The sequence below is a fragment of the Hypanus sabinus genome, chromosome 21 (genome assembly GCF_030144855.1).
Source record: "Hypanus sabinus isolate sHypSab1 chromosome 21, sHypSab1.hap1, whole genome shotgun sequence".
NCBI classification, from domain to species: Eukaryota; Metazoa; Chordata; class Chondrichthyes; order Myliobatiformes; family Dasyatidae; genus Hypanus; species Hypanus sabinus.
The window spans coordinates 8715146-8727741 of NC_082726.1; the positions used below are offsets into that span (position 1 = coordinate 8715146).

At 47.5% G+C, this 12596-nt stretch overlaps 1 protein-coding gene across 1 annotated transcript in view; it reads left to right on the forward strand.

The window, feature by feature from the left end:
- LOC132379218 (stereocilin) overlaps window positions 1-12596 on the forward strand; it is a 93167-nt gene that overhangs the window by 55511 nt on the left and 25060 nt on the right. Inside the window, exons 20-22 of the mRNA XM_059946928.1 lie at window positions 2918-3008; window positions 5420-5597; window positions 6441-6610. Of these exons, the coding sequence (XP_059802911.1) occupies window positions 2918-3008; window positions 5420-5597; window positions 6441-6610 (439 nt within the window). The remainder of the gene's footprint in view (window positions 1-2917; window positions 3009-5419; window positions 5598-6440; window positions 6611-12596) is intronic.

The window sequence follows — 12596 nt, forward strand, 5'->3', positions numbered from 1 at the left end:
AACATAGAGAAGGAGCACAGTAGCAAAAGAATACACAATAAATACGAACGCATCAGATTGCTTGTATACTTAGGTTGATTGTATGTCTATGAAGTGACACTAGACCAGTCCTGAAAAAGGGTCTCAGGCCAAAACGCTGACTGTTCATTCTGCCTGACCTGCTGAGTTCCCCCATGTCCTGTGTGTGTTGATGCTACTTGAAGGAATCCTCTCACAACTGAATCGCCTGAGTAACTCATGTTCACAGAGCTGTACGCCAGTGTCTGTTAAAATAAATTTACAGTAATAAAATCCAGGAAAGATCACACCAAACTGGCCATTCAACCAGAGTGCAAGAGACAACAAACTGCAAATGCAAATATTATAATAATAGTTAAATAAGCAATAAATTTCAAGAACATGAGGCGAAGAGTCCTTGAAAGTGAACCCACAGGCTGTGGGAACATTTCAATGATGGGGCGGGTGAAACTATCCCCTTTGGTTGAAGAGCCTGATGGTTGAGGGGCAGTAACTGTTCCTGGACTAGCCGGTGTGAGTCCTGGGGCTTCTGTAGCACCTTCCTGATGGCAGCAGTGAGAAGAGAGCATGTCCTGGATGGTGATGGTCCCTGATAATGTATGTTGCTCTCCTGTGACAACACCTTGTGCACAATGGTGGGGAGGACTTCACTCATGATGGTCTGGGTCATTTCCATGACTATTGTAGGGTTTTCTGTTTAAGAGCATTGATGTTTCCATACCAGGCTGTGATGCAGCCAGTCATTATACTCTCCACTACACATCCATAGAAGCTTGACAAAGTTTTAAATGTCATGCCAAAACTCTACGAACTCCTAAGTAAGTAGAGGCACTAATGTGCTGGGCCCAGGACAGGTCTTCTGAAATACCATGGAGTTTAAGTTTTCTGTCCTTTTCCATCTCTGATTCTCTAATGAGAACTGGCATATGGACATCTGGTTTTCTCCTCCTGAACTCAGTAATCAGTCCCACTCAGCCAGATTTTCAATCTCCCTCCTATATGCTGATTCATCACCACCTTCAGCCAGTGACACTGGCGTCATCAGCAAACTTGAATACGGCATTGGAGCTGTGCTTAGCCACGCAGTCATGAGTGTAAAGCGAGTAGAGCAGGGGACTAAGTACACATCCCTGTGGTGCAGCTGTGCTGATAGAGAGAGTGAGGGAGATGTTGTTGCCAATCCAACCTGTCTGTGAGGAAATCGAGGATCCAATTGCACAAGAAGATACTGAGGCCATGGACTTGAAGCTTATTGATTAGTTTTGAGCGGATGATGGTGTTGAATGCTGAGCTGTAGTTGATAAAGAGCATCCTGATGTGTGCATCTTTGCTGTCCAGAGGTACTGAGGTTGAGTGAAGAGCCAATGAGATGACGTCTGCTGTGGACCTGTTGCTCTGATGGGAAAATTGGAGTGGATACAAATCGCTTCTCAGGCAGGAGTTGATATGTGTCATCGTCAAACTCTCAAAACACTTCATCACTGAGGATGTAAGTGCTACTGGATGGCGGTCAGTGAGAGATCACCATGATCTTCTTGGGCACCTCCGTAATTGAAGCTTTCTTGAAGTAGGTGAGTACCTCAGACTGCCAAAGCAAGTGGTTAAAGATTTCAGTGGAAACTCCGGTCTTTCGTACTTGGCTTGGTAACCCGTCTGGGCGAGATGCTCAGCCTCAGAGACTGAAATCACCGAGTCGTCAGGGGCTGGGCGAGTTTCTGATGGTTCCTCAGTGTTTTGAGGTTGGACGTGTTGTGCTTTTGGAGATGCTGTTCTGCACATCACATTTGTAACGCACGGTTATCTGAGTGACTGCCACCTCCTGTCGGCTTGAGCCAGTCTCCTCTCTCATTAACGAGGTGTTTTTGCTCACTGAACAGTGGATGTTTTTTGGTTTTTTTTGCACCATTCTCTGCAAATTCTAGAGACTGTTGAGCGTGAAAATTCCAGGAAATCAGCAGTTTCGGAGATACTCAAACTATCCAGTCTGGCACCAACAATCATTCCACAGTCAATGTCACTTAGATCTCATTTTTTCCCCATTCTGATGTTTGGTCTGAAAACCATGTCTGCGTGTATTGAGCTGCTGTCACATGACTGGCTGAGTAGATACTTGCATTAATGAGCAGGTGGCCACTGAGCGTATGTCACTGTAATCTACCTTGTGATTCACTTTATTGCAGGCACTTGCAGGAAAATAAGAAAATAAAATAGAATTTATGAAAAACTATACATAAGCAAAGGTGGAAAAACAGCCAATTTGCAATAGAAGAGAAACTGTGCAAATGAAAATACATAAATAATACTGAGAACAGGAGTTGTGGAGTCCTTGAAAGTGGGAATTATCAGGATGATCATCATTGTGATGAGTGAAGTTATCAACGCAGGTTCAGGGCCCTGGTGGTTGTGGAACCTCCTGCCCGATGGTAGTAGTGAAAAGAGACCCTGGCCTGGAGGGTGGGGGTTCCGATGATGGATGCTGCTTTCTTTTGGCAACACTCCTTGTAAATGTGCTCAATTATTAGTAAGGAAACAATCTGCATTTCTGTGGCTGTTTTAGCGTGACAGGACAGCCCAAGGTGCTTCACATGAGTAAAAGCACCTAGTATTTTCAGTAAACTAACTAAATTGTACACTGAACTGCACATGATATTCGGGCATTTGACCCGCTAAAGAGCAAGGTGATCTTAACGGAGAAGAGGCATGAGACGCAAGCACTAGGGAGGGAGTGCTAGAGACAACTGACAGAGTAATTACAAGCAGTGATGAAATTACATTTGGGGATGAATGCGAGGTGAGGATTGGAGGGGAGATGATGTAGGGCTGGAGGAGAGTGTAAGGAGGTGAGATCATGGATAGATTTGTCTAATGAAATGTGAATTTTGTTTCATTTATTCTACAGGGATACTTCAGGCTGGAGTGTACAGCAGATAGAATACATAGGTAGACTTGTCTTCACCCTTCCACCTGAGGATATACACAGGCTGCCAAAGGTAGGGATGAAGGAGAGGGAAAAAGGACATCTTGAGGAAGCCCTATAAATTACACTCAGTTGTAAAGGAGTGGAACCCATTCTGATCTTCTGCTGCTGTAGAAGGCCGACGTTGTGCTTTCAGAGATACTCTATAGCACACCACTGTTGTAGCATGTGGTTGGGTTACTGTTGCCTTCCTATCAGCTTGAACTAGTCTGGCCGGTTGTGCATGGAAGTCCCCGGAGATCAGCAGCTTCTCAGATACTCAAACCACCCCGTCTGGCACCAACAATCATTCTACACTCAAAAATCACTTAAATCACATTTCCTCCCCATTCTACTGTTTGGTCTGAACAACAACTGAACCTCTTCACCATGTCTGCATGCTTTTATACATTGAGTTGCTGTCACATGATAGGCTGATTAGATATTTGCATTAATGAGCAGATGTACCTAATAAAGTGGGCACTGAGTTCATTTCTGTATTAGTATTAGACATACAGTAAACTCCACCAACTTAATCATTTGTTCCTCTATTTTGATTAGCAACGCATGCATTTAAGGATCCTTGTCCCTGCTTTTAACCCTTCACTGGTCTTGTGTTGTGCCCCACCCTATTGCTGTAATCTCCTCCAGTTCCCCAGCCCTCTGAGGCTTGCTGTAGCTCATTCCATCTTCCCAGTGTCCCATTAGCTGCTTTCATCCCTGGGAATTCCCATAGTTCCATCCCTAAAGCCCTTCAATTCTCTCCTTAGCCGCTCTTATAAACACAAAAAAAAACCACACAGGAATAGTAGACCATGACCCTTCAAACCTATTCCAATGGCTTGTGCCTCTGACAGCCAAGTCTAACTCATGGCCTTCACGTGTGGCTTAGCTACTAAACCCAGCTGCCTACACTGGCCTCAATCCTTCTTTTGTGCTAAATCCTCAATTCCCTGATCTGAAGGAATGCCTCTGTTGGTCAGGGTTGACCATGAATGTTGTGTCTTAGCTGTCAGTAGAGTCAGCTCCAGATTTTCCATCGGGGTTTACCTCCCTATGAGTTGGAATAGCTGCAAGGCAGGGGAGATTTGAGATCCTAGCTTTCCTTCTCCTTGATGAGCTGCCAAACTTGGCTAATGAGTCTCATCTGCCTGAAAAGCTTGTTTAAGGTGTCAGTAACCTGGCTTTGCTCCTTCTGTCAGTAGAAACAGTTCCACTGGGTTAAGTAGCTTAGCCACCTGTGAAGGCCAGGAGCTGTACGATTGTCAGAGGCACATGCCATTGGGAACAATTAACAGGTAGTGGGGGCTTGTCTTCACTACTCCTTTCACCCCCTTCCCCAACTATGACATCTTTAAGCAACCTCCCCAATCTATCTCTTCTTTAAATACCCTGCTCATCCAGCCTCCTGGGAGAAGAAATGGTTACACAGCCCCATCTATCTCTCCTTTAAATAACCACTCATCCAGCCTCCTGGGAGAAGAAATGGTTACACAGCCCCATCTATCTCTTCTTTAAATACCCACTCATCCAGCCTCCTGGGAGAAGAAGTGGTTACACAGCCCCGTCTATCTCTCCTTTAAATACCGGCTCATCCAGCCTCCTGGGAGAAGAAATGGTTACACAGCCCCATCTATCTCCTCTTTAAATACCCGCTCATCCAGCCCCATCTTCCACTAATGGAAATATTTCTACGTCTGCCCACATGGCTTCTTAAGACCCAATGTTTTGAAAAGATCTCTACTTATTCATTTCAACTTTGGACAGCACAGATCTACCTTTTAGCTGAATGTGATGGGACAACCCTGTCATCCCAGGAATTCACCTGGTGAACCTCTTCTGGTCTGGGGCAGAGGTTGACAGTGATGAACGGGGTTGGTGAGATGGAGTGAGGGTAAAGGGTGGGTCAGGGGTAAAGGGGAGAGATAGGGGCAGGGTAAAATGGGTATTAACAGGTAGTGTAGGGGGTAAAGGCAGTGTTTGTGGTGGGGTAGGGGTTTAACGTACATGTGGTTGAGGAGTGCAGAGACATTTAGAGGTGGAGGTGATCTGGGGGGAATAGTGTAAAGGGTGAGGTGCAAGGGACTGGGCATAGATGGATAGTAGAGGGGTAGAGAGAAAGTGGAGGGGTGGTTGTGGGGGGTGTTAGCGGTGTGGCTAAAGTCTGGGTTTGGGAGAAACCTCTTTGCCACCACACCCTCTCCAAAGTCAGTTCTTCTGGAGATTCTGGTGGAGGTATCAGAGATAGCTGTGGGCTGTGTGCTGGCAGAAGGGATTAGCTGCCACTGTGGGAAAAGTTGTCAGGCCACCATGTCACTGAGCTCTCTGTAACAGTTCAGAATTTTACCGGTGTGTTCCTGAGGTTGTGCTGGGGTCTACAGTAGTGGCGGGTCAGGACAGGATCTTGTATTGCTTCCTCTCATTTCCCTACCGTGCCCCTGGTAGGTGGTGCTGACCCCTGAGACGGTGGAGATGGTGCTGAGCAGCGAGCGACGCTGGGGGCTGAGCCTGGTGGGCAGGCTGTGCCGGGGGCAGCAGAGTCTCTCGGACCGCACCGCCCTCCTCAGCAAGAAGCAGAGCCTGGCAGTGAACGCCGTCAAGAGCATCGTGAAGAGGCGGAGAGGTCAGCCTGGGTACCCCTGCACCAGCAGTGGGGTCGGGGATTGGGGTGTGAGTAACAGGGCTGGCCCTTCTACAGTGATCTCCAGTGCTTAGCATCTGGTCTGAAGTCTGGTTGAAGTGTGCTGGCCCATCAAATATGACGTGGATGTCGGGGAACAAGGTTACACTTCTAGCCTATCCCTAAGTGGGACAGTGGGCCGAACCACATCCGCCACCAGATATGGTCCATATGAAAGTTCCCCATGAGGCTGTTCGGAATGTCTATATTTCCTTATGCCGTTCAGCCCATCTGAAATGCTGGCTCACTGACTATCCCATTCCTCGGCAAATTTTCTGTGGCTCCCACCTCCCCCACAACCGCCTGTCCCCCCATCGGCTGCCCCCTGCTCTCACACTGTTGACTGCCACTCTCTTCCACCCCCCTCCCCTGTCAGCTGCCCCCGTCAGCTGTCCTCCCCCACCCCCCCCACCATTGGCTACTCCCCATCTTTGGCTGCCCTCCCCTCCTGTCTGTCAGCTGCTTCGATCCCATTAAGTGCCTCCCCCAATTCCCATCAATTCTCCTCCACCCTCTATTCCTATCAACCACCCCTCCCCCATCCCCAATTCTTCCATTTGCCTACTCGAGGGTCAAGTAGGAGCAGCCCATTGGCTGGGCAGCACTTTGAGGGTGGGGGTGGGGTGGGGGGTAAGGGTGTCGGAGTCAGGATTCGGAGCCAGGGATAGTGAATGACTGGCAGTATATTTCCAAGTTGGGGTGGGATGGGGCTCTGTGGTCATAACCCCTGCACCCACTGCCCTGGTCCTTTGCAATGGCAGGACTGTTTCCTTTGCTTGCACCTAGAGGGCGTCCCTGACTGCATTGACATCAAAGCAACGTTCCCTGCTGCTTGGAGCACTGGCCAGCTCACCGGGATGAAGGAAAGCGAGTTTGCTGACTGTTTGGAAGTTCTCACCGGCGACCCGGACCTGTCTGCGGAGCAGCGGAGGATACTGGTGACCAAGGCCAAGAACGTGAGTCTGCGTGTCACCCAGAGCAGGACCGGTGTTTGTTAGAGGACAGGGGTTCTCTGTTTTCCGGTGGCTGGTGGATTGTGGGGGTCACTAAGGTTGTCATAGCCAGAGGGTTGTGGGTCTATGTGGTCTATGTCTCAAATAGCCTCTGACAACCATGTCCAGCTCCTGAACTTCACGTGTGGCTTAGTGACCAAGTCCGGTGGAACCACTTCAACTGACAGGAGAAGAGGCCAAGGCAAGTTACCGGTGCTTTAAAACCAGTCGCTCTGGGCGGGTGGGGCTCATCAAGAGCAGAAGGAAAACTCTGATGTCAAATCTCTGCTGCCTTGCAGCTAAACCCACTCATGGGGTAGGCTTTGGGAGTAAACCCTGAGGAAAAATCTGGAGCTGGAGTCCCTTTGTTGAGATCGACACTGGCTGGCAACTCCTGCGAAGCCGCTGGTGCCAAACTGTATCGGTCTTTGCCTTTCCTTTGGATTCATCACCTGCTGCATGGACAATGGCCCACTCTCCATATCGTGCTGCCCTGGCTTGCCTACAACATCCAGGACACAACATTCGTGGTTGACTTTCACTGGTGTATTGTGGAAGGTGGGGCAGAGGAAGGATGATGAGTTGTTCTCTGGTAGGGGAAGAGTTGGGTGGGTTGAATCAGGGTGAGGGGGCAGCGGTGATAAGTTGGGAACTGGGGTTGTGAGTGGGGATGAGCTGAGCAAAAGCCAGGATAAAGAAGGGAGTGAGGTGGGATGATGAGTGATGGACAGGGAGACAGGCTCAGTAGCGTAAGAGAGTGGTTGAGGTGCGGGATGTGAGCTATTTATTTTATTTATTTAGAGATACAGTGTGGAAAAGGCACTTTCAACCCTTTGAGCCGCACTGCCCAGCAGCCCACTGATTTAACCCTAACCTAATCACGGGACAATTTTCAATGGTACGTCTTTGGACTGTGGGAGAAAACCAGAGCACCCGGAGGATACCCACGTGCACACGGGAAGGATTGTGCAAACTTGCTTGAATTGAACTCTGAACTGTGGTTCCCCGAGCTGGAATGGTGTTTCATTAACCAACTACGCTACAGTGGTGCCCCATAATCGTGTTGGAGGAGAGAGACGGGGCGGGCATCTGAGGCCCCCATTGGTCGGGGGTGACCGTGGATGTTACGTCCTAGCTGTCTAGATTGTTGGTGCAGAGTGCCAGTGCACAAGCCAGGACGGTATGATATGGAGAGCAAGCTGTTGTCCATTCAGCAGAATTCTCCACTCCATGCAGTTGATGAATGCAAAGGAACAGAGACTGATACAGTTTGGTAGCAGGGGCATCGCAGGAGCTGCCAGGCAGTGGAGGTTTGAGATCAGAGTTTACCTTCTAGATGAGTGTCAACCACGGCTGATGAGCCCCATCTGTCTGGGGGTGGGGATTGGGTGTCAGGTATCTAGACTCACATCGTTTGAAAATGTGGGGTCCACAGTCCCACTCTATCCTTCTCCCACAATAGGCAAGTTTATTCCTATCTTTAATATGTCATTAATTGTAAGCTCCACCAAATCAGGAATTCAAATATTCCTCTGGATCTATCCTGCTTTGTTTTAATCCAAACCCAGTTCTTCCCGATCATAGCAATTTACAATTAGGGTTTTTTGGTCATGAGCCATTGAAACTTACAGTGAAATGCGTTGTTTGTGTCAACAACCGACACAGTCTGAGGATGTGCTCTGGGAAGCTTGCAAGCATTACTGTCCATCTGTGCCAAGATAACCTCCCCACAATTTATTAACCCTAAGATGGGAGGAAAGTGGGGTACCCAGAGGAAGCATGTAGTCATAGGGAGAATGTATACACTGCTCATAGACGGAGACAGGATTGAACCCAGATCGCTGGTGTCCCCTCTCTGATCCCACTTGATCAGCTTCTTCCCCCTGCCCCCATCTTAATGAATTCTAGGCCAGACATGTCATCAACTGGTCTGTGCGACCTCTGCTCCATGCTCATTTCGTTACCTTGGGGTCTTCACCCCAGACTCTAGGACCTTTCTTCCATCCCAAATTCCTGATCCAGTTGGACCTCTCCCTCTGGTTTCTTAGCCTCAGTAGATCTGTTGACCACCCTGATGTTTCCTGTCCCCTCGTGTGCTCTGATCTACCCCCCTCTGAAACCTGAAGCTGTCCACTCACGACGGGCAAAATGCTGGAAATGGTAGATCGTGTGTTTCCTGCACTCTCAGGACTCAAACATTTCTTTGCTTGAGCTGCCAGTTGCCACCCTGCTCTCACTTTCACAGAGTCATCACTGGTTCTTCCCTTCCCTTCCTCGATCCCCCAATCTTCATCTCAGGGATAGACTAGCCTCAAATATCTAGTACGAACCCACAGTCACCCACGACCATCTCAGCTCTTTATCACACCCAGTCTCTCGTAAGAATTCCACTCCATTCTCCTGATTCCTCCATCTCCATCATTCTTGCTCTGTTGATGAGTCTTCCCATGCAGGTGCCTCTTTCTTTCTTCCTGAACCACGACTTTCCTCTACATCATCTCTAATAAAGTCTTTGACCGAATGGTGAGTTCCACAGCCTCAGGGAACTTGCTCTTTCTTTTCTGCCTGGGTCAGAATGCTTCAGGTTACTGTGTAATGTCCGATGAATGGGATTAATGTGGATGTGAGGGTCAGCCACAGCGTGCTGGGCTGAAGGGCCTGTTTCAGTGCTGTGTGACTCCAGTGAGGATGTCTGGTCTGACGGATGATCAGGTGGACATATTTTCAAGCTAACGTTGAGCATTGCAACAGACCCAAGAAGCAAAGCTGGTTCCCCCGGGAGCAGAGAAGGTTTGATGCAATGGTTCCAGATCATGGTCGTAGAGTAAAGATGGTAGCCCTGGTAAGCCTAATGTTACTACAGTTCCAGAGATTGGCAATCCACATTTAATTCCCACCACTGTCTCTAACGAGGTTGTTCCTTCTCCCTGTGACCACGTGTGATTCATCCGACATTCCAAAGAAGTGCAGATTAAGGTTAGTAGATGTGGGCATGCTGCCAGAAGCCTGGCGACATATGCGGGCAGCCCTCAGCATATCCTCACAGATCTGACTTGATGTAAATGACACATTTCACTGTATGTTTCAAAGGATCTTGGGCCAAGATCTTTAATCTGGACTGGAATGGAAGAGGGCTAATTCCTTTCCATTGATGCTACCTGGCCTGCTAAGTTTCTCCAGCATTTTGTGTGTGTTGCTCTGGATGGTCAGCATCTGCAGGATCTCTTGTGTTTGTAGTAACGTGCAGTTGTCTGTAGCAGAATCTCAGGCAAATTCCTCTCCCAAGGCGTCAGGCGAGCTGTGATGGGCAGAATGGTCTCTTTTGGCATTGTAGGATTCAGTGATTCTGTAAAGAGTGAGAATAATTGGGACAAAGGTGTTGGTGCAGACTGATCGAAGTTCAAGGTAAATTTACTATCGAAGTATTTGTATGTCACCGTATACTATCTAGAGACTTCCCTTGCTGCATGTGCAGGAAAATAAAGAAACACAACAGAATTTATGGAAAGCTATACATAAACGCAGAACCAATGTGCAAGTGAAGACAAATTTTGCTAATTTAAAAAAATGTGCTAAGAACATGAGCCGTAGATTGTAGAATGTGTTCGGAGTTGAGGCGAGTGAAGCTATCCACCCTGGTTCAGGAGCTGATGTTTGTAGGGTAATAATGGTTCCTGAACCTGCTGGGGGCTTTTATGCCTCCTACCTGATGACAGTAGTGAGACAGATGGTGGGTGGATACTTTCTTTTGGCAGAGGTCCCTGTAAATGTCCTCAGTGGTGGGGAGGGCTATTAATAGGGCAACAATAATTTGCATTTCTTTGTGAGCGAAGCTATCCATGCTGGTTCAGGAGCCTGATGGTTGTAGGTACATGGTGGTGGAACAGAGCCATAATTGTCCAGAACCCATTTCCCAGATCATCCATATTCCCTCCTGAGCATGCAGAACCTGGATTAGCTCTGGAGCCTGAGCTGTGACTGGGTCTGTGAGACTTCATTGGCCCGTGTTTCATTCAGCTTCTGCAAAACAGACGATGAACGCTGACTTCTCTAAACGACAGGAAGCAATTTGCTTCAATTAGCTGCTTATCATTGGCGATGTTATCTGCAGTGATCATCAGGAATTCTGGATGTGCACAGGCACGAGTAGCCACATAGGAACGTCCTTATTTATTTAACGATACATCACAGTAATGGGCCCAACAAGCTCAGAGTCCTGTCCTCAATCCAATTGAAAATTTGTGGCTGGACATGAGAAGGGCTGTTCAATCACAATCCCTTTGCAATCTGACAGAGCTTGAGCAGTTTTGTAAAGAATGGGGAAAGCTGATAGAGACCTATCCACACGGACTCAAGCCTGTAATTGCTGTCAAAGGTGTCAATCTACTAAATACAGACTTGAAGGGGGGGGGGAAGAATAGTAATTATGCAATTAATTATTTTGTGTTTAATAATAATAATATATTTAGACCAATTAGAAAATTGTTTTCACTTTGACATGAAAGAGTCTTTTCTGTTGATCAATGTCAAAACAGCCAAATTAAATCCGTTGTGATTGAATGTTATAAAACAATAAAACATGAAAAATTCCAAGGAGGGTGAATGCTTTTTATAGGATCTGTATATACACGGCTGTACTCAGTTACTTGTACATTGTGTTTTATATTTATTATTAATTTTTATGCTTATTGTGTCTTTTTTATGCTACATTCGATCCTGAGTAACAATAATTTCATTTTCCTTTACGCTTGTTTACTGAAGAAAGACAATAAACAATCTTGAGTCTTTCGGTCTCGCCTAAGAATGATACTCTTGCGATAAGAAAGCGTGCAGTGAAGGTTCACCAGATCAGTTTCCAGAAATACCCTTGGGGGAGAGGCCGAGCAGATTAAGTTATGCTGTCTTGAATTTAGAAAACTGAGAGGTGTGAACTGCACAAAATTCGTGGAGAATTTTGATGCAGGGATGACGTTTCCCGAGAAGCAATGGTCAAAGTCTCAAAATAGTGGTATAGACATTCAGGACAGAGATGAGAAGGAATTTCTTGACCCAGTCTTTAAAGTTCTCCACCCAGGAGAGCAACGGAGGTTCAGTTTATCCAAGGCATATATTCCGGTTTAAGATGGCACTAGTGAAACAGAGACCACAGAAACAACTTGACTAACTACTATTTTAATCTGACTTTTTTTCTGGAAACCAATCACTGCAATCAATAGCCTGCATCTTCCCTTCAGGGTTGAGCTTTTGACCCGGCATTTAGCAGTGTGAACTGGAGTTTGGAAGGTGCAGAACGGGTGTGGTGTGTGTATGGGCTGAATCAAGGCTGCAGGGCCCTGGCCTGAGACCGGGAACAAGCCAATGTCTAGCCATTCCCGAGCAGACTTGGAGCAGAATCAGGCGAGGCAGTCGAGGTGGCAGGGCCCTGGCCTGAGAGCGGGGAACGAGACAATGTCTAGCCATTTCCGAGCAGACTTGGAGCTGAATCAGGCGAGGCAGAGTTGAGGCAACAGGGCCCTGGCCTGAGAGCGGGGAATGAGCCAATGTCTAGCCATTCCCGAGCCGACTTGGAGCTGAATCAGGCGAGGCATAGTCGAGGTGACACGGCCCGGCCTGAGAGTGAACGGTGGCTGTTGTTTGGCTAGTTTAAGCGCCAGGCCAGATTGAAAAGTTTGGGGAGTCAGGGCCAGAGGCAAAGGACGGGTTTGTGTTCAGCTCACTGTCTGGTGAGCTTTACTCATCTTTGCACTGAACAGAGGCTGTGGCCTGCAACTAATAGTCTCCTGGATCAGTTGTGATTGTGGATTCACTTTTGTAAACTTCATTCTGAATGTTATTCTGAACTTTTATTGTTTGCATGATTTGTTTTCTGTTTTGTGCATTTTGAGTGTTTGACAATCTTTTAAAATGGGTTTCTTTGTTTTATGGCTGCCTATAAGGAGATGAAGCTCAA